This window comes from Schistocerca piceifrons, chromosome 3, assembly GCF_021461385.2.
Source record: "Schistocerca piceifrons isolate TAMUIC-IGC-003096 chromosome 3, iqSchPice1.1, whole genome shotgun sequence".
NCBI lineage: Eukaryota > Metazoa > Arthropoda > Insecta > Orthoptera > Acrididae > Schistocerca > Schistocerca piceifrons.
This window is the reverse complement of record NC_060140.1, coordinates 335,354,523-335,382,096: the sequence shown is the minus strand read 5'-3', so window position 1 is coordinate 335,382,096 and position 27,574 is coordinate 335,354,523. Positions and strand designations below refer to the sequence as shown.

The 27,574-nt window shown below is 38.9% G+C and overlaps 1 protein-coding gene across 1 annotated transcript in view; it reads right to left on the bottom strand.

Annotated features, from left to right (window-relative positions):
* LOC124787732 (armadillo repeat-containing protein 8-like) overlaps positions 1 to 27,574 on the bottom strand; it is a 122,448-nt gene that overhangs the window by 68,772 nt on the left and 26,102 nt on the right. Inside the window, exons 8-9 of the mRNA XM_047254580.1 lie at positions 26,702 to 26,881; positions 12,827 to 13,036 (exon numbers count right to left, since the gene is read on the bottom strand). Coding sequence (XP_047110536.1) covers positions 12,827 to 13,036; positions 26,702 to 26,881 — 390 coding nt within the window. The remainder of the gene's footprint in view (positions 1 to 12,826; positions 13,037 to 26,701; positions 26,882 to 27,574) is intronic.

The window sequence follows — 27,574 nt, the reverse complement described above, 5'->3', positions numbered from 1 at the left end:
TGTGTGTGAGCTGACTCTTCACGACCGACGAATATCCAGCAGAACGATAGCCAAGATACTGGACATCTACCAGGAGTGTGCTGGTTTCATTATCACCACAATTCTAGATATGTGCAAGGTTTCAGCAAAATGGATGCTCAAATGTCTGTACTGTCATCAGCAGAAGGAAAGTGTGTTGAGACTATGAAAACCATTTTGAAGTTCCAGTTCTCTTTGGCAAGTTTAGTGACTAAGGATGAAACTTAGCTTCATATTATGACCTTGAAACCAAGGAAGAATCACAAGAATGATGCTACAATGGGGCCCCACAGCCAAAGAAGTTCCACACCCAGAATTCAACCAAAAAAGTGAAGGCATCCATTTTCTGGGACAAAAACGGCATTCTGTTGGAGGACTATTTACCTCTGTGATCTACTACAATCAGACAATTTATGTTAACCTGCTGGACCAGTTGAAGAAAGCAATTAAGAATAAATGCTGAGGAAAGTTGACCAAAGGGATTCCTTTGCTGTATGACAACGTACCTGCGCACACGTCCAATGCTGTAGCTGCCAAATTGATGACCCTGGGCTTCCAACTAATAAACCATCCTCCCTGCTTGCCAGACCTAGCCATCTCAGACTGTTATCTGTTTCCAAAGTTGAAGAAATATCTGAAGAGTAACCATTTTCAGGACACTGAAGGTGTCAAATGGACTGTGGAGAGTTGGTTTTGCAATAGACCATGTGAGTTTCATTTGCATGTACTAAAAAAGCTGCAACAACAAGATATCCAGTGTATCAGTCAAGGAGGAGGACTATTGGATGACTGGGTGATTTCAAAACTCTATCTCTATTCTTACTATGCAGAGCCAGGAACTTTTCAGCACCACCTAGTAGATGCCATTTTCCTTGACTTCCAGAAGGTTCTGACACAGTTCCACACTGCCATCTAGTGAACAAAATACGAGTGTACAGATTGTGATTGTGACTGTGACTGGACTGAAGAGTTTGTAGCAAACAGAACACAGATCGCCCACTAGAAAATTGTAGCCAAAAGCAGGAAGACCTGCAGAAGATCAAAGCTTGATGCAAGCAGTGACAATTGAGCCTCAAAATACGCAAATGTAACACACTGCAAACAGACAGATAGGAAGACCATTTCTTGTATGATTACACGATTGCAGAAAAATCACTTGAAGTAGTTATTTCCATAAAAAAATGAGGAGTATGCATAAGGAGCACTTTGAAGTGGAACAACAATATAAAATTAATTGTGGTTACAGCAGATGCCAGGCTGATATTCATTGGAATAAGTCTCAGGAAATGTAGCTTACAAAACAAAAACAACTGAATACTGCTTGTCACTCTGGGGTCCACACCAGATAGGACTGATAGAGGAAATAGAGAAGATACACAGAAGAGTGCCAAGTTTCACTACAGGCTTATTAAATAAGTGCCCAAGTGTGGTGGAAATGCTCAGTCAACACCAGGGGAAAATGCTTCAAAAGGGACGTTTTGCATAACGGTGCAGTCCACTGTTAAAATTCTGAGAGTGTATGCTCTTAGAAGGGCCATGAATATACTGCTTCCTTCCACATGTATCTTGCAAAAAGATTATGAAGAAAAAATTAGGGAGATTTGAACACAGGTGCAGATTTACCAACAATCATTATTCCCATGAACCACACACAACTGGAACAGCAAAAGGGAGACGTGATAGTGGTGCACAAATTTCCCTGTGCCACACAATGTAAGGTTGCTTTTGGAGTATAGATGTAGATGCAGCATAATTCTAACATTCATCTCAAATGAGCCCTGCATTTGAAAACATAAGTTAGGCTGGCTCGGTGGAATCTGAACCCACCTTCTCACTATATTTAATACAGCACTGCCATATGCACTGTTACATCACAATTGAAAATTACAGATAAAGGAAACACATGGATGATTATTTTAGACTTCAAATTCAATGGCGAATCTCTTTTTATTACTTCAATAGCCAAAACATTGGTATGCCTAATGAATGCACAATTTGCTGTTTACAAAACAACATTCCTAATGATGCACAAAGTCTATAATCAAATTGCATGGGAGATGAGAAAATACGTAAAGATATGGAAAGGGAGCGATGGAAGAGGTGATTCAATAGGCAAGGGATCTATTGAAGACACGGAATTTGGGAAACACACACTTCTACTGGAGGGATGAACACAAAAAGAAGCAATAAATGAAAATGGATGCAATAGATGTACAGTGTATTTTACTTAAGTTGTCACAGGAGGGGCAACGTGTAAGGACAATGACGATACTGGAAGGAAAAATGCAAAAGGAAATATGAATAAGCTAGAATGGAGGGATGCTGTGTTGATGAAAGGTACAAGGCCTTAGCCTTCACATTTATTGGGTAATGAGAGCATGACTATCCTATACATAATTATGAAAATTAAACTACAGTAAGTCCATGATCAAATAACAGTAATTTAGTAATTATGAAAATTGTCCCATAAGAAGAGGGACCTTGACAGTGAAGCAGGTACCATTGTGAATACCATCATCTCACTATTCAAACTGCATCATTGCAAACAACAATACATAAAAAATAACAAATACCTATAGTCCCTGATTTCATAGCAAGTATAGTGCCTGCCAAATCTCTCTCTCTCTCTCTCTCACACACACACACACACACACATACACACACACACACACACACACACACACACACATTCTGTGGCCTCATCAATAATTTCCCCTGTAATTTTTAGGGTAATGTGTAGTCTGATGCTTACGTAAAAGAAGAATATTAGATGACAGTTTTATTTAAGGCAAATGCTGTTGGCTTTGGAAATAACACAGCTGATTTTCTTCCCCTGCCTGAGCTTGTGCTCAGTCTCTAACTGCCTTGTTGACAACGGGACGTCAAACCCTACACTTCCTTCCTTCCTTTTCCAACTGACACACAGATCAAAGACATTCTATGCATCTTTATAGCTGTGTTGATGGGTCTAGTGCTGACAGGAAACCAAAAGGTCATGAGATTGAATCCCAGTCAGACCACAAAGTTTTTCTGCCTGCTTTTAACCTTGCATTGGCCTCTCAATGACATAATTTGTCCGAAACAACACATTGTTCAGATTCCACGTCACATGTAGGTCCCTTTTCTCCAGTTGGAATAACTCTGGTAAGTTATCAGACCTGCAAATCACAGAAATTGTGACTAATTGAAAGACTTGCGGCAGATCACTGAGCTACACAAGTGGTCTGCTGCAAGATTTATACAAACTCATTAAAATTAAATTTAATAAAATATAGCTATAATAATAATAATAATAATAATAATAATAATAATAATAATAATAATAACTAATGAAGCCCTGGACAAGCGCTGTCATGGTCGGGGACGATGCTTGAACCCTACGCCCGTCCACAATGGTAACGACACTGTTAGCCACACAGAAAATGATTTAGATCCAAATAGAGGTGTTTTGCAGGATATGCTTCCTGCAACCACTCTAGAAGGAAAACAAAGACAGAGGATGAGATGGTCAGATGAAGTTAACCGACACCTCATGTTCTGTTATTACTAAGCAACAAACTTAGGAACCAACACAACTGGATACAGATCGCAAGTATACACAACATTTATTACCAGATACCCAGAATTAAATTTTTTAACAGAACAACGACTAGCTGATCAGATCCGTGTAATAATAAAAAATAACAGGATACCCCAGTCAGAATTAGAAAACATCAAACAACAAGTACAACAAATACTGGAACAAAATAATGTGCAATCACAAGAAGAAGAAAATACAGTAATGGACTCAAACATCCCAGAGCAAACAAACAAAGAACAAAACACATCAATTAAACAATCAGAGGAAAATGAAATCTTAAGACAGCCACCAGAACAAGCACAAATAGAACACGAAGTGACACACATGTTAGATATAGAAGAAAAATTTCAGCTGACATAATAGAATACAAAGACACAAATACAGACATTAGACCATTCTTGCATAGACCCCCAAATAACCCACAAGTCGAAACAACTATCAACACAATCATACACAACAAAATAAATGAAAATACAACTATGGAAGAGTCACAACTACTGGTTTATATAGGAGCACTCACTACACTAAATACATACACTAGGCAGAGATCAGAACCAACCAACACACAGAAGAAACCCACAAAACCAGCATGGCAACACAGGCTACAGATCAGAATAGAAAAACTGAGAAAAGACATCGGACAGCTAACACAATTTATAAGAAATGAAATATCAGACAAAAAACGAAAAAGGTTAGGTAATATCTCACAACAACAAGCGATAGAGCAATTAGATGAAAAGAAGCAGAAATTACAAGCATTGGCCAAACGACTTAGATGATACAAAAAAAGTGAAAACAGAAGGAAACAAAACCAAACATTCAACACAAACCAAAAGAAATTTTATCAGACAATAGATAACACACACATTAAAATATACAATCCACCAAACATAACAGACATGGAACACTTCTAGAGCAACATACGGTCAAACCCGGTACAACATAACAGACATGCACGGTGGATACAAGCAGAAACAGACACATACAAGATGATACCACAAATGCCTGAAGTGCTAATTTTGCAACATGAAGTCACCCGAGCAATTAATTCTATGCACAACTGGAAAGCCCCTGGAAAAGATAAAATGGCAATTTTCTGGCTAAAGAAGTTAACATCAACATATTCACATCTAACTAAATTATTTAACAGTTACATTGCAGACCCATACACATTCCCTGGTACACTTACACAAGGAATAACTTATCTGAAACCTAAAGATGAAGCAGACACAGCAAACCCAGCTAAATATCGCCCCATAACATGCCTATCAACGATATACAAAATATTAACTTCAGTCATTACACAGAAATTAATGACACGTACAACACAGAACAAAATTATAAATGAAGAACAAAAAGGCTGCTGCAAAGGAGCACGAGGATGCAAAGAGCAACTGATAATAGATGCAGAGGTGACATATCAAGCTAAAACTAAACAGAGGTCACTACACTACACATACATTGATTACCAAAAGCTTTTGATAGTGTACCCCACACATGGTTACTACAGATATTGGAAATATACGAAGTAGATCCTAAATTGATACAGCACATCAATTGTAACCTGCCACTGTGTTCCTCGAATCACTCCAAACACCCCTGGCCTTGTGACATGGCATGTTATCTTGTTGAAAAACACCACTGCTGTCAAGAAATGTGATCGCCATGGTCTGCAACCAGCGTACAATACTCCTTAGCCATCATGGTGTCTTATGCAAACTCCAGTGTACCCATGAATGCCCATGTGAATGTTCCTAGGACATAATGGAGCCACCAGCAGCTTGTCTCTGTCCCACAGCACAGGTGTCAAGGAGCTGTTCCCCTGGAACTCGATGGATTTGCGCCTTCACATCGGCATGATGAAGGTATCAGGATTTGTCAGATCATGCAATGCTCTGCCACTGCAACAATGTCCAGTGCCAATGGTCACGTGCCCCTTTCAGCCATAGATGCCGATGTTGTGGTGTTAACATTGGCACATGTATGGGTCGTCGGCTGCGGAGGCCCATTGGTAACAGTGTGTCGGTGCACTGTGTGCTCAGACACACTTTATAATCTGCCCAGCATTAAAGCCTGATGTTATTTCAGTTACAGTTCACTACCTGTTCTGTCTACGATGTCTGACAGCTGTAATGAGGGCTACTTGCCCAACCCCACGATGTCTGGACGTAATTTCACCTTGGTTTCGCCATGTGTTGAAGACACTCACCACAGCATTCCTCAAACATCTGACAAGTTGTTCAGTTCCTGAAATGCTCATGCCTAGACTCCAGGCCATCTCAACCTGCAATCGGTCAAAATCTGACTGATCATGCACATTCCTCATTCTACACATGGACAGCATGCTCACTGATTGTAATTGCACCGTGTGAGTGTCTGACTAGCAGCTGTTCCTCGTCAGATGACACTGCTATCAGCTGGACAAGTTTATATCTATAATAGATCACTGGTCATAATCCTCCTGGCTGATCAATTTGTATAAGCAGACTTGCTAAATTCAACACTGTCTCACCTATCAACACCTGTATGTCTTATTTTCTGAAGCAGTTTAAGCAGGTATGCACTGGACATAGCTAAATGTAAGTGTGTTGCAAGTCCATCTAATTTCATACTTTTGGCTCTTGATGTAACATTTCTTTGCATTTCAATTACGTACTGCTGGTAGCCTGTATCAATGACTGAGCCATTCTTCACAGTACTTCTGTAGAACGTAGTAATGCACTGACAATACAAATAAAAGGATATATTGCTACTCACCCTAAAGACGACCTACTGAGTTGCAGACAGGCACAACGAAAAAACTATTACACATTATAGCTTTCGGTCAAACCCACCTTCAGCAGAGAAAACAAGCAAACACACACACACACACACACACACACACACACACACACACACACACACACACTTTCACGAAAGAAAGCACACTTCATGCACACATGACCGCTACCACCAATCAGTTGTCAACTGAAAAGTCGAAATATCTGACAAAGACATATTTTTATGTTTTGTAACTACAAGATTTCCGACATTATGTGTATGTCCCTTGATTTTTTAATAACCTTTCTTAGTAATTCTGAGTAGTCCTTTAACTGTACAACTACTGCAGGAGTTTCCTTGTTATTGCCAACACATATATATCTCTTTTCCTTTCATAAGCTACTTTAATCCCTCTAGTGACTAGTGATCCCTGGTTTTTTATGTGGCTGTTTAAAGTCCATTCTGATTAGCTTATGTGGAAAGCTATTTTCAAATAATGATATGAATTTATCATGGAAGAGATTAAATTTTATGTTAGCATTTGGATCATTATAAATTTCATCCCAGGTTCTCTCTTGTAAACTATTCTTAAAAACATTTTCCCTGATTACTGCTGTAATTGATTTCCACTGAGGAGTATCCATATTAACTGTGAATCATGATAAGGGGGAGCCTTTGTTACTGGGTAAATAATGTTTTCTTGCTGTCAGCTCCATCAAAGAAAACATTACCAATTATAATCCTACTGTCTTTATCCACCAATGTCATAAAGTTAATTACTGAGATCAAATTGTAGGATCCACATAAGAATTCCAGGTCATTTTTCCTATCGGAAACGTTTAGAAAATCTACACTGCAGTCATCACAGACTATTAACTGCACAAGCTATTAAAATACATTTTCCAGCCAATGAAATACAAGAAGTAGAAAATGTTAAGTTTTAGGCCTACAGATGACTCAAAAATTTATCTGCAAACCCAATGCCTACAATTAATGAAGTAGCTTAGTAAGCTCCCCAGTAACTACGATTACGCCTATGGGTGGTTTAAAAATGAAGAAATTAGTTTATTCTGCAATTTTTTTCGGAGATTTAAGTTAGAGAGACAGTAGTTTAATAATACAGATGAGATTTCACAGAACTAGTAAGGACTACCAAGGAGGTGTGCTGCATCTGCGTACTACCTACATCAGTAAACTGCCTGAAAAAAAGAGAAAGATATTTTAGAAGCAAATCAAGAGCTTTTAGGCGGATGGATTCTATTCCAGGGTGTATACGCAGAGAAGGAAAAAAAATTCCGGATTTTTGCCGGATTTCCCAGTAAAAATACACTTTCTCCCGGATGAAAACACACTTTTACATGCTAGAAGATGAAAACGCACACTTGAAATGCAGCGAGCAGTTGAAATTAGCCATTAGTGTGGAACTAAACATTGACTGCCTCAGCGTAAAAGATTAATAAAAACCAAATTTCTTTAGCAAACCGACAAAAATAACTTCATTGTTCTACAAGACGATTAATGTATGGCCGTCATAAAAGTGTAAATAAAATAAAATCTGAAACTAATAACGTATATTAGCCTTCTGTAATTATGTGAACGTATTTTAATTCACTTGATAGCAATCGGCCACAGAAATCCATTTTGTTTTCATTTGATATGAGAGCAATAAACTAAGGGGAAACAGCAAAATCATTCAATGTAAACACGGGTCACCTGGAGATTGCACACTTCCTCACTATAACTCAGACTGCTCTGTGCATCAGCCTCGGATCTACAATATTTCCGAACCGGGGCAATACTAAGATAGTGGCGCCACAAACCCCCCACCCTGTCTCAAGCGTTTGAGATGTGTCAAAAATTTAAAAAATCGAATTTTCAAAAATACGTTCATTTTGTAGCGCACATCTTTCTGAAGAGTCTGATACATAAAACATATATGTTCGAGGAAATGTAAGACGTTATTTTGTCTTAAGTGTGCCAGAGTGCAGTGCCACCCCTCTTCACACAGCATTCTTCTATCACCCGTCACTGTATTTCACTCCGTGTAATTGAAATGTGTATATTTTGTACTGGATGCCATCAAACTATATTCAGGATAGTGGAAATTAAAATGTTGTTAAAAAAATGTGCATGTAGCCCTGCAAATCAGGCCAATAACGCAATCTCATGAATGTCTTATGCATAAGCTGCTATGTAGACAACAGGACCAATAAAATACAATCTACAATCTACTCCAACACAACATGACTGTTGCACAGAGCAGCCTACATGCCAGGGACTTGAAAATTCCCCCCTCCCCTCCCCCTCAACATGTAGGCTGAAATTTACTGTTTGTGTGCCCTATTTGGTTGAATTTGATCCAAGGATATAAACAAAGATGATGTGACTTCCCCCTAAGGTAAGTCTTTCCGCTCCCGGGATTGGAATGACTCCTTACCCTCTCCCTTAAAACCCACATCCTTTCGTCTTTCCCTCTCCTTCCCTCTTTCCTGATGAGGCAACAGTTTGTTGCGAAAGCTTGAATTTTGTGTATGTTTGTGTTCGTTTGTGTGTCTGTCGACCTGCCAGCACTTTCATTTGGTAAGTCACATCATCTTTGTTTTTATATATATACGTGTGTGTGTGTGTGTGTGTGTGTGTGTAAGCCTTTTTCCCCATGACATCACTAGCACATGCATTCAATGCATAAATTGCACACCCTCCTCCGGCCTCTCCTGTCGACTTCTTCCTACTCCTTTCTATCTACCACTTCATTCTCCACCTCCCTCTGTCTATCTCCTTGCTCATTGCTCTCCTTGTCCATCTCCTCCTCCCCCTCCACCTGTCTCTATCCTCTTCCCATCCTCTTGATCAGTTTCCTTTCCCACCTGCCCACTGCTCATTCACACCTTCCTTCCTTCAGCTTCCTGCATCTGACTGCTTGTGTCTGTATATGTGGGGATGGATATGTGTGTGTGTGTGTGTGTGTGTGTGTGTGTGTGTGTGTGTGTGTGTGTGTGTGCGCGAGAGTGTATACCTGTCCCTTTTTCCCCCCTAGGGTAAGTCTTTCCACTCCCGGGATTGGAATGACTCCTTATCCTTTCCCTTAAAACCCACATCCTTTCGTCTTTCCCTCTCCTTCCCTCTTTCCTGATGAAGCAACCGTGGGTTGCAAAAGCTTGAAATTTGTGTGTGTGTTTGTTAGTGTCTCTATCAACATACCAACACTTTTGTTTGGTAAGTTGCATCATCTTTGTTTTTAGATGTATTTTTCCCACATGGAATGTGATTTAGGTATGCAAGGTTTTGGAGCCAGTGGCTCCTTCATCCGGCAGAAGGGTTGAAGGGTAAGGAAGAGGGGTGAAGGAAAAGGATTGAAGAAGTTTATGAAAAGCAGCAGAGTTCAGAAAAGTCACCCAGCATCAGGGGAGTCTTACTGGAAGGGATAAGAAGTAAAGAGTGATTGTTGGGGACTGCACTGGATAAGATTTGAAAACTTGAAAGCTTAAAGGTGGAAGACAGGGTAATATGCAAGCAGAGATTACTGCTGAAACATAATGAAAGAGTTAATACGAGTGAAAAGTTAAGTTTATTTTATTTAATGGAGGTGAGTGGAGGACAGTGTAAAATAGACGGGTCAGAAAGCGAAAGATGTAGACAACTAAAAAGAGTAAAAAAAAGGAGTAGCTACTGTGAAGAAATGCTGAGATGGAGAAATTAAAGTAAATAGGCCAGGTGGGTGGCGAGAACTAAGGACATGTTTCAGCACCACTTTCCACCTGCAGAGTTCGGGAAAAAAAATCCAGATAGCACGTGTGATGACACAGCACCGAGGTCACAACTGTCATGTTGTAGAGCACACTCTGCAGCAAGATATTGTATGTTTCCCGTATACTACCCCTGCCTATGCCCATTCATCCTAACTAATAACTTGCTGGCAGTCATGCCGATGTAAAAGGTTGAATAGCGTTTACATAACAGCTGGTATATGACGTGTCATTTCACAGAGCGCTCTCCCTTTGATACTATATGTTTTGCTAGCTACAGGGCTGGTGTAGGTGGTGGTAGGAGAGTGCAGTGGGGACAGTCACAGTGGTAGGAGCCATAGGGCAGAGAGATGGGTGCAGAGAGAGCACAGGGTCTGACAAAAATATTGTGGAGATTGAGAGGGCAATGAAAAGCTGTTCAAAGCTTGTGGGAAAAATCGCAAACAGACTGATACTCATTTCAGGATACGATTTTAGGAAGTCAGGGCCTTGTCGAAGTAGCTGATTAATAGATTCAAGACCAGGATAATACTGAGAGACAAGTGGTGTGCTCCAAAGTTGTGTTTTGGAGGGGTCAGCAAGATGAGGGTTGGATGTAATGCCTGGGATATCTGATTTTGAACTAGGCTGGTAGGGTAATTACATCCACCGAAGGCTGAAGTGAGACTGGTGGTGTATTGCTGTAAAGAGTCTGCATCCAAACAAATACATTTGCCTTGAATGCCAAAGCTGTATGGGAGAGGACATATGACATGTAAAGGATGGCAAAATTGTGAAAAGCATGAAGATACAGGGTGTCCCAAAAAGAATGACCCAATTTTATCTTGTAATAATTTTGAGACAAATGTCAATAGGTAACTGAAACAGCACTAGATGTAATCGGCATGGTCTAGAGTTTCAGAAAAAATCCGCTAGATGTCACTACGAGCACTGACCTGGAGCGTGCACCCAGTCTCGCGCAATATGGTGTCCGCACAACAGAAGGCATATTGTGTTATTGAATTTAGTTGTACTCAATCAGTGATCGCAGTTCAGTGGGCATTTCATATTCGATTTTGTACTAAACGTTCCTTCCTTACCTCATGACATTGATGAACTAATAACCAGAATATCAGCTGCTGTAGCTTCCGTGACAGAAGACACCTTACTCTCAGTTTGGGATGAATTCGGCTATCAACTAGATGTCGTCCGTCCAGCCAATGGAGGACATATTGAACATTTATGATGGATTTTTATAAACTTCTGTATTTTCTGAGTAATTTAATATGCAATTTGTTAGTGTTAAGCCCTTCTTTCTAATAAATAATTCTATTTAAAATCAGGTCATTCTTTTTGGGATACCCTGTATAACCAGGACCAAACATAACTTCTACAAATACTTCAGAGGGTCACAACAGTAGTACAGGAAGTGTTTAGATATATTGGTGCATATGTATTCGATAACCTACTAGAGCACATTAAACATTAATACATAATGTGGTGGAATTTAAGAGTGAATTAAAGAACTTTCTGCAGGGCAAACTCCTTCTACTCCAGTGAAGAGTATCTTCTCAGGAACACTTAAATTTGATGTTTTGGATTATTAAATATTTCAGAATTTGCATGTAATACAGTAATGATAAGTCATTTCACTGTATTGTACTTAAATTAAATTACATGTACATCTTTGACTTATTTCCACATCTCAGAAACTACAATCCATGAGACCCATGGAATATGACAAATGTAACAATGAACTTCACTTTCTTGGATGTCTCATATTTTCTGTATTGAACTGAAGTAGAGTGGGGCTATAATTCTCTCTCACATTTTCTTTTGAAATAAACTGTTCACTCACCTCAGCACATTAACTTTATTTTTTGTGTAGCTGTTTAATATTCTTTGGCAGTGTCCTGTGCCATTTTCTACATGAAGTCCATCATTATTGAGAAAAAATATTCTCACTAACCCACCACTAATTGTCTCCAAAGTATTAAAGCTGTTAGTAACTCCCACTTGCTATTGTTGTGTCAACATTTGTAGCTGTCAGATGTCCACTCACAGAAACCAGATTTTGCCTACTGTGATGTAATGTCGTGGTCATGGCCACTCAACTATATAAATTTTTCTCTGCATGGGTGTTTGCCACAATTTTCCTTCGACTGAAACCTAATCATGCTTTCACATGATTGACAGATATTAACACACTAACTACCAGCTTTGACTCCCTTTTAAATAACCACAAACCAAAGGACTTAATTATCATTTGTTATTATCAGATTTCTGATTCTTAGTTAGTTTGTATTAGCTTTCTTTTTCTTTCTATTTTCAGACAAAATTCTTGTTGTGTTCTTCTATAATACTGTGATGTTATATGACTACACAAACTCTATTGCAACAAACAAATTATTGTTGTCTGCTTCAACTGAAGTAACTTTTTTGTTTACAGTTATGATAATGCTGAAATCAGAACAACATTATGACAATAGCATTTTTATTCACTCATTAACTTTAAAGTAAAAAACAAAGAAAAGTATCTGTAGAGATGAAATTACTAACCTTGCCCTGTTCACCCAGAACATTGTTGCTTAAATATTAATCCTGAATTTTTTGAGCTGTTTGTTGTATCTCAGTTACATTAATGAGATTATTAAATACAGAATTCAAGAAACATACGATAGCAGACTGTACAGTTAGTTATGATTTAAAATACATCAAGATTTCCTTGCACCAAAACACTTACCATTAATGCCCATATTCCATTAAGTCTCAGAAAGGGATCTTTGTGTTTCGTGAGCCCACAAAGCAGATCAACAGCACCAGATTCCAGAATTGGCTCTTTTGAAGGTGAGAATTCAAGAAGAAGATTACAGAGTGTCGAGGAAGCAACAGTAAGAATGTCGTCAGAAGCCCCCTGCAGCAATGCCATCAACGGACGCCACACGGAATGGTCCTGAACAAGAACAGTCAGTGAAATCAGTTGCATAATCCTAAAAGCATTTACACATTTACTACAAACATAACAGTGCTCTGAGATACAAACATGAGAATTAGAAGGCTGCAGTATTTATATAGCTGTGGTGTTAATATCGCATGCACTCATTTACCAATCACCTGTACATAACAGCCAGTAAAGTGAATTTACTCTGGAATTGATGCTATTCATGTATCAAAACTAATCAGTAGGGACAAATACACTGAGCTAAAAAATTATGACCATGACTCACCGCAAGATTAAATGCTGGTTGGTGGCACTTCAGGCACATGACATAGTACGGAAAGAATAAAACACAGCAGAGATGAATAGAGAATGATTCTAGTGAAGATATAGGAAACATGAATAGAGAAATCCACTGACATAAGTGATTTTGACAAATGATACACTGTTACGGCCCAACAAGTACAAACAAGTATCTCGGAAATGGTGAACCTATTGAACTGTTCATGAGCATCTATGGAAAGTGTTTCATGGGCAGTTAAGCCAGGAGTAGCCGGTGTTGGGCATCCACGCATCATCAAAGTACTTGGAAGTCAGTGACTTGCCCACTCCATTAAGCATGAAGGGTGACAATCTGTGACAGATCTGAAAACACAGCACAAAGCTGCTGCAGGCACAAGTACGGCAAACATTCTGTTCAGTGCACACTACTGAACATGGGGCATAGAGCAGATGACTTCTAACTGCTCTCATGTTGACTCAAAGTGACCCCTGCCCTCCCTCCCCCACACACACACACACACACACACACACACACACACACAAGAAATATGGTTGATGCACATCATGAGTAAGCTAAATAAGTTCAGATGGAATGTTGTAGTAACAAATCTAGACTCCCCAGTCAGGAACCTTTATTTTATTTAATGTATGTGCCCTGCATTGTCCTCAGTTATGAGTGCAAAAATCTGACATATTTGCAAATTGGTATGTTGCACATGTGAAATTGACAACAATATTTCTACCTTTTTCTAGATGTGTAATGACTAAAAAGTACTCAAAAATATATACTAAAGGGGATGCACAAAAGAAAAGGGTTCAGATGGCTCTGAGCACCATGGGACTTAACATCTGAGGTCATCAGTCCCCTGCACATTTACAAACCAGGCAAATGTGCCTGGGGAGCACATAAATGTAAGCTAGCAAAGCAGAAGCAGTTTGACCTTGATGACATGAAACGACGACAGGAAAAAGACAGAAAACGTTAAAATTAAACAGCCTTTCATTAGGAACTCAAGACGACGTATGAAGGCATGTTGAAAAGTAATGTCTCCAAAATTTTTATGCGATAGCTCTTAAAGCTTTTTAAATAAAACGAATTTTATTAACATTAACTGTGTCTTTATTCATGTCTGTATATTTATTTTTTAACAAAGTCACCCTGGCAACAAACACATTTCTCCCAACAAAAGACCAGTTTGTTGATACTGTAGCAGTAGAATGTTTGACTTTTGTTGACAGAGCTACAACCTCACCACTGCTTGCACCACTTCATCACTATCAAAGTTAAGTCCTCAAAGATGTTCTTTAAGTTTTGGCAATGGATGAAAATCAGATGGGAACAAATTGGGGCTATGGGGAGGATGAATAATGATAGTAAACCCAAGGTGTTAGATTGTTGCATATGTTGCAGCATCCGTGTGTGGTCTGCCATTGTCATGCTGAAGAAGAGGGTGCTCCATGCTTGGACAAACTCTTCGAATTTGTGCTTACAGTTTTCTGAGGGATTACAGCAAGCTGTTTCTCATACAGCAACATAGTTACATTAAACACTGCAAAAGTGGGAAAATCAACCAAGTAATATGCATGACATGTAATATCTCACCCAATATTGAGAACAAAATAAAAAATTCGGGGCATTACATTTCAGCACAAAATTTGGATGTAGAAGAGTTGCAGTGGAGCAATGGACATTGTATAATTGCAAAGTAGAGTATTACTATGATTTAACAAGTGAGATTCAAATTCCACACACATAATAAAATTTCTTCAGGAAAGTCATCATCCTGCATAGGTTGTTCTTATTTTTGAAAAAAACCTTTTCCATCATGATTTTTCACTGTTAGCTAGTTTCAATCTCTTGGCCATTTTAAAGCTATATAGGTGCAAATTCCATCTTGTTTGTCACTATGCCAGCCACACTGAATTCATTTGTTTCATGTTTAAAATAAAACTGCACATGATGTAGTCACTGTCTTCCCTGAAAAAAAATCCTAGCACCTGTGGATCCATATACAGGAACCAATGGATTTAGTGTGGCTGATGCTGTCACGGCAACAAAGCAAGGGTTGCATTTCATCATTTTAGAGACATAATTTGCATCTTTTGTTGTTCTGCATAGGTTGTTCTTATTTTTGAAATAAACCTTTTATATCAGGATTTTTCATTATTAACTAGTTTCACCCACATTGGGCATTTTAAAGCTATATAGGTGTAAATTCCATCTGTAAAATGATAAAATCCAACCATTATGTGAATTGACAATGCCCAAGGGAGCAAAATTAGCTATTAGCAAAAAAATCATGAAATAAAGTGTTTATTTCAAAAATAAAAACAAGCTATGGAGGATAATGACTTCCCCGAGAAAATCTGGTGCAATTGTGGACCCATATACACAGAAGACATAACAACAAGTATAATGATCAACTATAATTCACCAGACAGGTCTTTTTCCATGGGGTCTTTTTCTGTGTGGGGTCACATATCGGAGCTACTTGCAGTACAAATACAAAAATTTCATTGGACTGACCATTTTAGCCCAAAATTCTGAGATATTATTGACATTATTAAATTTTAGTTCACTTATAACATGATTTTGGTGCTATGTAGTAAAATAATACATTTATGTCAAAGCTAATATTAATGTCCAATATAAATACAATGAAGCTTTATGGTAGTCATAATTTTTCAACACCTATAAAGGAACACAATATTTGTTTGAATCTACAGAAGGTTATCACATTTGGTAACTAACCAGACAATTTGGCGACAAATAATGAAATCAGTATCTTCCAAAAGTCAGAAGTGTGCTGACCTGAAGGAAGAAGACATTTTCAGTATTATCATTTTTGCTTTATCTTCAGGAGGAGGAAAAGAAAACTGTTTGTACTTCTAGAAGGCTACCTAAGCACTGCCTGATTGCAGCCAAGCAGTGCATGTTGCTGTTTTGCTATGCTGATGGCAGTCTTAAATAAATGTTTATACGTTAGAAATTTTACACATGTGAGTGTACAGTTTCTGACATGAACCATTTGTAATGACATACAATGAATAGTGTGCTCCAAAATATTTGTCTCTCCTCCGTAGCTGGGTTGCTGTCTACAACATACAGTGAGCAAGCCTGAACATTCACATTCATGGAATGAGGCATTGATAAATTCAATTTCAATATACAGGATTTCCAGAAACAGCCTGAAATGTCTGTAAGGGTGTTGCAGGTTGATTGTGCTGAGAAATAATTGATATGTTGTGCCATGTCCAAGATAATTAGCACTGAAGTTAGCCAATCAGGCCATTGCACAAACAAATTCAAGCAGCCCACCAGATACAACTAGTGTCAGTTGTTCTCATAGCATAAATGGCAATGCACTAGACTGCTCAGCCTTTGGCTTGGGTTCGATCCTTATTACCATCCCACATGCAGCTTTTGTTTCACTGTCTTGTTCAGTTTTAGGAAACCAAACAAAGAACACATATGGCAATGGCATCTCTGGTAGGCCACTTGAATTTGCACATGCAATGGCCTGATTAGCTAACTTCAATGATACTCAACTTGAAAACAGTGCAACATACTGAATTTATTTTCTTAACAATATTATGAAAAGGAAAGTTGCTACTCACCATATAGCAGAGACCGTCCATGCAACTTGCACACACGTCTACAGTCTCAGATAACGGAAACCACACTTTTCATAATATTGTTAGATTCCATCCTGGATTTTCCACAATTCAGCCCTGTGCTCACAAAACCAGTTCTGGACAATGGAAGCTGTGTTAACAGGGGCACTGTCATCTTTCAACACAGCATCACCACTGGAGAATAAAACACTGTACTATGAGATGGACCTGATCAGCCAAAATGGTGGAATAATCCTAGGAAGTAATGTAACCTTGCAGGGCAGCCATGGTGCCTATGGAATACCATCATATGGCTGCTGAAATCATCATTGAACCCCTGCCATGTTTCAGTCTTAGGATGTAAACTTGGCCAGAAGTTGGAGCAGTGTGAAACGAGACACATCCAATCAAATTAATTTCTTGCATTGTATCACAGTCCAGGTTTCATGGCTTCCATGCCACATTTTCATGTGCATTTGCATCATGGATGAATGGTTTTATAATTTCAGTCTGCCCTCCAATTCTGCCTTTACACAATTCCCTTTATTTTTTTGGCACCGAGAGAGTTCATGAGTGTAACATCCAGTTCTGCAATGACTTTCATAGCTGTCGTCCAATTCTCTTTCATCACAATCTTCTTCAATGGCTGCCTGTCACTATTGCTCAACACATGCTTCTGTCTACATTTGACTTAGTGGATGATGTTTTCCTGCTTTTCCCTGTATGTGGTATAAATCTTCTATACAAATCACTTTGATACGTTGGTTACAGAAGCACCCACACACGAGCATCAACAAGTCATCCACATTTGAATTAACTTAGCTCTGAAGTAATGCATTCATAACTACAAAGAACACTGTTCTGACCATGTCTGACACTCGCAACATATTAAGCACTTTACAAACATGTCATTTGTGGTCAAATACAACAGCACAACCTGCAGGATTGGCTAGCATCTGCATTTATGTTCCACCATACATTTCATTTCTCAAGGTGTTTCCATATTTTTACTCAATCCCTGTATTCACCTCCAAGCTAAAACTATACAGTCATAACAGCCTTAAAAAGTGTTTCTGACAAGTCTTGTTATGCCCATACCACATAAATGACCATCAGTAGTCACATCTGTATAGGCAGGTAATAGTGTGATAGCTGCCAAGCTGCGAACTGGATGGGAATTATTGGGTATTGGTTGAAACAGACATTATTATTAAAGAAATGAAAATAATCAATAAGTGGACATTATTAGCAGACACTTTATTCTTTGTGATACACTGTAACTGTCACTTTTAGGTTAGAGTGCTTTAAAACAACAAATAATTACCTGTCAAATTATGCAAAAGGCACAGACATGTAGTATTTCATGATGAAGAATATGGCACGTATCTTTGAAAGCACAAGTTGCGTCCCCCACGGGATGCAACTTAAACACTGAGAAAACATAGATACTGCCACAGAAGATTCTGACCATAAACAACTAAAGCTCCTACTTCAGTGCTTTGAAATTTATTGCTCCTGGGCTGTCTGCTTGTATAACACAGATAAATTTAATACACATATTGATTGTTGCAAATAGTAAAATTTTCATTGCAGAAAAGATGCCTAAAAGAGAACATATATGAAATATTCCTTTGTTTCTTGTCTAGGTTGTGAAGTATAGATGCTGTGACATGAACTCATCTTCAAATGTTATAATGTAGCTTTTTAAAATTTGTTTCACATGATCTTTTGTAGAATTTTGGCATTAATTATCATAACTGAAGATGATGTGAGTGCTATTGACACACACACACACACACACACACACACACACACACACACACACACACACACACACGGGTATTATGTCCCTTCAAGAGGTGAACTGTCTCTCTCATCCTGGAGTCTAAGAGACTTGACCTTCCCCAATGTACACCACCACCCCTATCCCTGATGAAGAAATTACTAGTTCCAAACGCTAGGTAATACCTACTTTTTACTTATATATGTGCCTATTAGTGGTACCAGGGAGAGCTCAAATGGGATGTGCAGATCACTGAACATTTTGTTGTTCCATGCATGTCATCGTCATAGGAGCACATGGAAATGCGCAGCTCCATTCTGTATCGACATGCGTTACAGAGTTGTGTTGTTTGCTTTTGTTTGTGGTGCTATGCAGTGTTTGCTGAAAGTTTTGTTTTAAAATATCTGACTGTGCTTAACAAAACAGCAGAAAGACAAAAGGCTTGGATGTAATCATCATTCATCCTCAAAAGACATTCAATTGCAAAACATCTGGATTATGAAGAGCCATCAAAAAGATATCTTAAATGTTATGACATCAGACATTTCATGCCTGATGATGACATCCGTGACTTGTGAGCAGAACTTCTTACCTAGGAAAGAACTTAATCCAGATGCAATACCATTACACACCAGGAAGTGTCCCCCAGTGTAAGTGGTAATGCAAATTTAGATAATGTAGTTTCTCCATATAGGGCAGACAGGTAGGAGGCAAGAGAGACAATGCAAAGTGCACTTCAGTACATGGTTAATGTGCCTCCCAAAAAAAAAAAGGGCCAAACAACAGCTACAGATGAGTGACAGTAAACAAATCCAGGAACTTTGTTAATGCATAGAACAATTAGGATATAGGAACAACAGACTGACAGCTTTGTGTGCAACAGTGAGGTATAATGAGCAGTGCCTGAAACTTAAAGTGAATGCTTGTGTTGAGAAAATAAAACACTAGCAAAACCATCAAATGATGCAAGTGCAGGAGAAGGTGACTGAAATATTAGACAAACAGTTTTCAGGAACACAGATAAACTGCTTGCTGAATGGAAAGGAATAAGCAAAGTGACAAAGAGAAGACTTTTGCAAAGCAGTTACTCTTCATGCTGTATCTAGGAAGTGTTATTTGTTAAAAAAAAAAAAAATCAGGTATGTTTCCCATTTCCAGGACTATCAACAATGTAAAGATGGATGTCAGGCCCTTTCAGATGTTTTCCTCGTGTGCATACTGATATGTTGCAGCTGATGAAAGCCCAGTCATCTGTATTGTCAAAAGTTGAACATGTTTGTGTGCTTTCATTCGACGAAATAAACACAGACAGCAGTGTTCCATACGATTCTATGATTATTATGATTATTATTGTATTATAGAGCCCCCCCCCCCCCCCCTTAACATGTTATTTGTCATGCTACATGGTTTGTTTCCAGGATGGAAGCAACCAGTCTGCTACGAACTTGACACATAGCTAATGACTGATCGGTTAAACATTATCCCCTGTTCCACACACGATGTTGACTATATAACGTTGTCATGTTTGTGTGTGACCTCGGTACAAGAAATAGATGTGTATGGAAAGATCTTAATGTGACAGAGACAAATTCTTATTTTCCAAATCTGTAGTATGAAAATAAATTAATCTGGGCATTTTCAGATGTTCCACATTTATTTAAATTAAAGAGGAATGGCTTTCTGGATGATAGAATGAGACTTACAGATGTCAAAAATTGTTAATATATGTGTTGTAGAAAGACTGCTTGCATTAGATAGGAGTGAAATGAAGTTGTCTCCTAACCCATCACAAATTCACTGCACTGTCAAGGGCAGAGAACATCAAAACGTTTATTTAACTACGCAACTTTTTTTTTAGTAAGAAACAGTTAAAGCCATAAGATACCTGATGCCCAAAGAAGAGGAAGCAACAAAGTTTTTCAGCTTGCAAATGACGCATTTGACATTCTGAATGCCTGAAAACTGAATGAGAAGAATATGTTATCCTGTGGTTATGGGATGCATATGGATGTTCAGGAAAGAATATTAAGGCAACTGTACACGAAAAAATGCATGCAGGCAGTACAAATCATTTGCTCTCATTCCAGAAAGACATCATGACAACTGTTCACTCTTATTTGGACTGTTTTCAGACCTCCAGCCACTGGAGATGAAATATATTTTAACTGCACGATTGAACCAAGGCCCACTGCAAAATTTTTTCTCACATATAAGAGGACTCGGTCATTTCACTTGAACCCTTCTCCAACTGAAGTGAAACATAAATTATGCCTGCTACTTTGGGTCAAAGTACTCTTAATATTCCTCCACCAAATGAAACTTCAGTAGAGGCAGATGACAGTGATGCTTCTTTGATGTCATATTTATTCGAAGGAATTTCGCGCGGCAAGAGCGAAGCATAGGAAATGGTAGATGGTGCAAAACAATTGCAAGATATTAACTTTCGTCTTGAACCTGCACCAGACGACTCGGCTGTCAAAGAGGGACCTGATTATTCTGCAGAAGGATTCTGATATGTGGCTGGTTACATTGCGTACTGTACAAAAAGTATGACATACTACAAACACTACCTAGTGATATTTTAAGCCCTTCTGCTACATATGTGGAACATTTTCGCTGGCCTGAGGTCCTATCTCATGACGCTACATAAAGCGTCACAGTTTGAGCCTATTTTTAATTAATTTAATGGCTTAGAAAGTATTTTGAAGGAAATAAATTCAAGGAAAACAATCAACACTGCTGTCCAAACCAAATACCCTGATTTTTCAACAAAAAATCATCAAGCTATTCATTAAAACAAGACTTTTCATTTGCATGTGTTTCCTTGCTATGAAGCTGAATATGCAAAAGGTGATAGCACTACAAAAGCGAAAATCCTGACAGTGGCACTCTTAATCCGTTGCTAACATCTAAACAGGGAGATCAACTATTTTAAATAATTTTACGAGAACTTGTTGCAGTCATAAGTGGTTGTTTGTACATAAAGAGCCACTTGCTGGGCCAGCCACTGCCTTGCTTTGCTCCTGTAGCGATGTCACTACGCCACTCAATTGCAGTCTGTGTCTCTTCAGGCCCAACCTTCATTTTAATAACCTTGGATGGTACTACAATTTTGGTACTACAGGGATGTGAGCCATGAGGCAAGGATTTGGGAGCAGGGGTTGTGTAGGGATGGACAAGGATATTGTGTAGGTTCGGTGGACTGCAGAATACCACTGTGGGAGGGGTGGGAAGGATAGTGGGCAGGACATTTCTCATTTCAGGGCATGACGAGAGGTAGCCAAAACCCTGCCGAAGTATTTCATTCAGTTGCTCCAGTCTTGGGTGGTAATGAGTTATGAGGGGAATGCTCCTCTGTGGCCAGACAGTGAGACTTTGGGAGGTCGCGGGAGACTGGAAAGATAAGGCACAGGACATTTGTTTTTGTACAAGGTTGGGAGGAGAATTACAGTCTGTGAAGACATTAGTATATTTCAACAGGGATCGCTTGCCACTGCAGATGCGACTACCACAGATGGCTAGGTTGTATGGAAAGGACTTCTTAGTATGGAAAAAGTGGCAGCTATCAAAGTGGAGGTATTGCATGTTTGGGTGGTTAGTAGGTTTGTATGGACAGAGGTCCTGATGTAGCCATCTTTGAGGTGGAGGTCAACATCTAGGAAGGCGGTTTGTTGGGTTGAGTAGGACCAGGTGAAGCAAATGGGGCAGAAGCTGTCGTGGTTCTGGAGGACTGTGGATAGTGTGTCCTCACCCTCGATCCAGATCGAAAAGATGTCATCAATGATTCTGAACCAGGTGAGGGGTTTAGGATTCTGGGTATTTAGGAAGGATTCCTCTGATGGTCCATAAATAGGTTGGGATAGGATGGTGCCATGTGAGGGCCCATAGCTGTACCCTGAATTTGTTTGTAGGTAGTGCCTTCAAAGGAGAAGTAATTGTGGGTGAGGATACAGTTGGTCAAGGCGACTAGGAAGGAGGTTGTTGGTTTGAAATTCATTGGGCTACTGGGAAAGGTAGTGTTCAACAGCAGTAAGACCATGGCCATTAGGGATGTTAGTGTAAAGGAAGGTGGCATCAACAGTGATGAGCACAGCACTGTGTGGGGCACAGTAACCGGTCACAATGGGGTCATCCTGAATGGTTGTGTTTATGGACTTTAACGAGCATGTGGAAGGTAGGAGAGCAGAAGAGTGGTAGGGGTGAGCAGAGAGATGGACTCCGGGGAGAGGTTCTGGGATGGGCACAAGGATTTGAGGAGAGACTGGAATGGGGTCACTGTGCCAAAGTTTGTAGGTGGGTATATCTGACAGCTGGAGGAGTCCTGCAAGGTGGTGGAGCCTTTGTCTGCAGGTAGGATCATAAGGTCATCCTCAGTTTTTAGATAGTGGACTGTGGTTCTTTCTGTGGATGTAAGGTTAGTTTGTATGTTGAGGGATATGGGGAATGATGGCAAGGCAAGGTTCGAGGTTAGGACATTCCGGAAAGTTAACGGGTGATTTGGGGGCAGTGGGGCTGGATCATGGTTAGATAGAGGAGTGGACTGAAACAGGCAGGGTTCAACATTGGTCTTTGGTTGAGTCTGATTGGTAGAGTAGGTGTTGAAAAGGTGTTTCCACAGTAGGGATCCCACCTCCTACCCCACCCTCCAAAACTCCCTCCCACTACCACACAGAATCCAGACCCTAACCTTTATATACATAAACTATAAATTATAACTTTGGCTATCCACCATTTTCTTCACCCACCCCCACCACCCTTCCTCCTTCTTTAGATCTGAAAATGGGGTATTCATCAGATCCAAATCAATCATAAAGAAACTGATCCAGAGTGTATCTTATTTCATTGTGTCTTATTTCATTATTTCTTTTTCCTCTTGTAATGGACTTCATGTGTTTACTTCATCATCCTAAAGACCAGGTACCATTTTTCAGCTTGTGCCTTGTTCATAATCAGCCATATTACTAGCCAAAAATGTGGCATTATTCTGCAACAATACAAATTTGTAGTAGCCACATACTGCTAGTGCAATGTTTGACACCATATCTGAGTTTAAGAGCTTTGTCTTAAGAAGTACTCTGAAACTGTCAGATAAAATTCTGAATTATAATCAAATATTCTCCACAATAATGTTACCTGCTTATACTTTCATGTATACTCATTGATTAAAACTACTCATTATTTGGAAATTGTCACATATGTTTCCACTGCAGCCAGTGACAGTTAAATTGACTGCTGTCAATGTTCTGTAACTTAAACACTGCAATTGAATTCACACCCTGTTGTCACTCATTAACTAATTTTAATCAGACTGTAGTAGTTTCATGTCATACAAACATATATCTGATTTAAATTCATAGTCAGCATATTGTCCTCAGTCTTTTCCATTCACATGTTTTCTTTCAAAACAAATAGTACCAACACAGCAGTGGCTACATGTTTTCCCCCAAACAAATACACTTTGAAAAGTGTCAACTAGTGGCCACAAATACTATCTAGTGGATGGACACAGTCTGGAGACCATCACATGAAAACCCACTGTGGTGAGGTCACCACACAGTTTTGAAATTAATTTCACCAATATTGACTCTCGGGTGGATGGACTAGTACTTGGTCTCAAGACCATTCAAAATGGACATGTAGCTTAATTGTACCTTGACATAAATATAACAGAAAATGCACAAGATGGTGGTGTTTGTTGTGGAAGTATTACAAATGGGCTTTCCTTGGATATGTGATTGTTCCAGAAGGCGTCATCATAACTGAAATTGTGTCAGTATTATTGATGATCACTTTCATATTTTTTTCACTGGGGACACTGGCTATCCAACAAGGCCAGAATAATGCTTCTCTGGTTAGAGGAGCTTGGCAACTGAGCACCACTTGATGTTTTAGACCACAAATTTGATGAATATCAGCTCTATAAAACACACACAGCTTACTAGCTAGCTGCAATCCTGTAACCCACCTGCTAGTAATCATACAGCAAATGTATTAATTGGACAGCAAGTATAACTGCAATTGGCCATATAGAGAACTTGTAGAACTGATGCCATTATTGTTACAGTTTTTTGTGCTGTAATGGGCGATACATGATACTAATTCAGTTGTGACAATGTTCTAACTGATCAGTGTATATTACAGAGGACATTTATGGAAATAGAGCAACAGAAAATATAGGCTGGATAATGATCATCTATATAAGAACATATCAGTCCTAATCCAACAGATAAATCATTGAGCAGACAGGCATATAGAAATGAATTGCCAGTTAAGGTTAGCCCCATTTGCAATAAGTGCACATACACACACGTGTGCATGCATGTATAAGCGTGCACGCCCCCTCCCCCCCCCCCCTTACACACACACACACACACACACACACACACACACACACACACACACACACACACACACACACACACACACACACACACACACATACACAAAGGAGAGGGAGAGTTTTGCAAGCCAGCAAAACTGCAAAATAAATTGCTATGCAAACATACTCATGGAATGTGAACATATGCTTTCCTGGCGTATACAGCTGGTGAAGAGTTCTTGGGCTTCCAGCTGGGTGGTGGTGTCTTCAAACAGTTTGTAGATACTGCCACCTGGCTGGAAGCCCAAGAACTTCACCATACTCATGGAAGTATTAGATGTAATGAGAGAGAGTGTTTTGCAATCCATCTTTATTTATTTTTTAAGATAAATGGATGAACTATTCATTGTTATGGAAACATACTCACAGAAGTATTCCATGTAATAAATTTGTCTGTATTTGATGTATCACATTAATCATGCAATGAATTTTCTCCTTCAGTTTCTTCAATGGGTAGGACTTGGGGTTTGGTAACATACACCATTTCTTTAAATATCTTTACAGCAAAAGATGTCCGAGATTATTTGCTGTGGAAGTGTGTATAGAAAACATATATTACCACCCTTGACAAGTGGAGAAGCAGGATACATGGAAACACATGTATTACCAACCCGGTCATGTGGAGTAGCAGAATACAGATGTTGTCACAATGGGACGTAACATGTTCAGAAACTGGTGGTTCATAATTTTAACTGAAACCTAGTTGTATGTTTAATTCTGCTCTCTAGTTGGAATCACACATGATAGTTTGCAGCGTATTAGTGGCTAAAAATCCCAATACAGCAATCTTTGTTCATTGTCACTGCATGATCATTCTCTTGGGAAAGAACAGACCAATGATCCTAACAAATTGACGTCGTACCACAGTATCATTTTTTCTTTGTTATAGTTTGTCAGAATTATTGCCTAGAGCATTCCAAAAATTTCATTTGTTCTTAAAACTGGATTAATCACCACAACACCCAGTATTTTCAGCAAACAGTTTGAAGGTCCTGGCAGAGTTCAGGATAATCTGGAAGTATATTTGTTATCAATTAAAGCAGACAAATCTAATAAATCACACTTCCAGCATAGCCTGTGCACAAGCCCTTTAGTTTACATAATCATCACTGCACAACTTTGCCAAAAAAATCATTTTTAGGCATGAAAATTTAAGTCCGGATGCATAACTCTTATTACCGACTGAATGTGCAGATGCTAGGCCTGAAAGTGCTGAAGAACAGCAAATGCTGTTCTTAGTTTCCACACTGGAAGGCAGTCTGTGATTTCCCTGCTAATGCTTTAATGCAAAAGGAACCAGGCAAAAATGTTCACCCATAACAAGACTGTATCAAATGCGAAAATACATACATGAAATCCACAAGATATGGTCAAAATTGACGATGAGTACAAACGACACAAGCCTTTCTTCAAATATTCCTGTATTACAAATGTTGGATGTATAAAATTACACAGCGTCACACAAACTAAAATACTATCACAAAAAGTGTTCATCCTCAGTCTATTCATTTTCATTAAGTGACAATGTTGCCATAATACTATGGCATTCAACTGACCGCTGGGCAAAATTGCCATGGTAGCAACATGAGAAAAGACAGGAAATCAAAATACAATAAAATACCTGGAATGTTGTTCGCAGCTGCTGTACAGAGCGTGACAAGGAATGCAGACACCTGACAGCTGCCAGTCGTACTTTTGGGCATGGATCTTGAAGTCCACTCACTATGTGGTCCATAAGATTGTCTGTATCAATAATTTTCTTTCGTATATCCTCATCATTTGCTCCCAGTGAAGCAAATGCCTGAAAAATCATTTAGTAAAATGATATTACTGTTGTGAACTCCTTTCACAGCCAGATTCAGTCTATGTTTAAATTTTCTTTGTGTTTTGCTGCACAAAGTAATGAACTGAATCCTTCACTTTTGTCATTACTGCAGATGATCATTGTTAAGGTGATGAATACCACTTTCAGTGTGCTAATACTCCTTGTCGATATACTACTGAATGTTGATCTCTGTAATTACTACATAGTAAAAGCTATGTATGTTCATTTGATATGAAATTATAGAAGGAATGATATTGATTTTATTTTATTGGTTAGTTTCAATGAATCAGATGGTTTGTGTTGTCAAAATGTAGTAACAACAAAACTGACAATGGCAGAATATCAAAATTAGTCACAGTACAATTGCACAGTCACAAACAGCCCGCATGACACCAAGGCCGAACACACTATTATAAAGAAGAAATAAAACTTCAAGAGATTTCAAATAATTTGTTAGTAGAAAATATGGTGATGCACTCCAACAGGAGTTACAATAAATGCTGGCAGTAAGCAAAAGAAAAAATGTCACTGAGTGGCAATCAGTCCAGGTGTGGACATGGAAGTAAACACAGTAAGAGAACTGAATTCATTGTGTCTTTCTAAACACTGCCAACAATCAGACTCTGAGTTCATTAGTGCAATAAGTAAGATTGAACATACAAAAGGCTA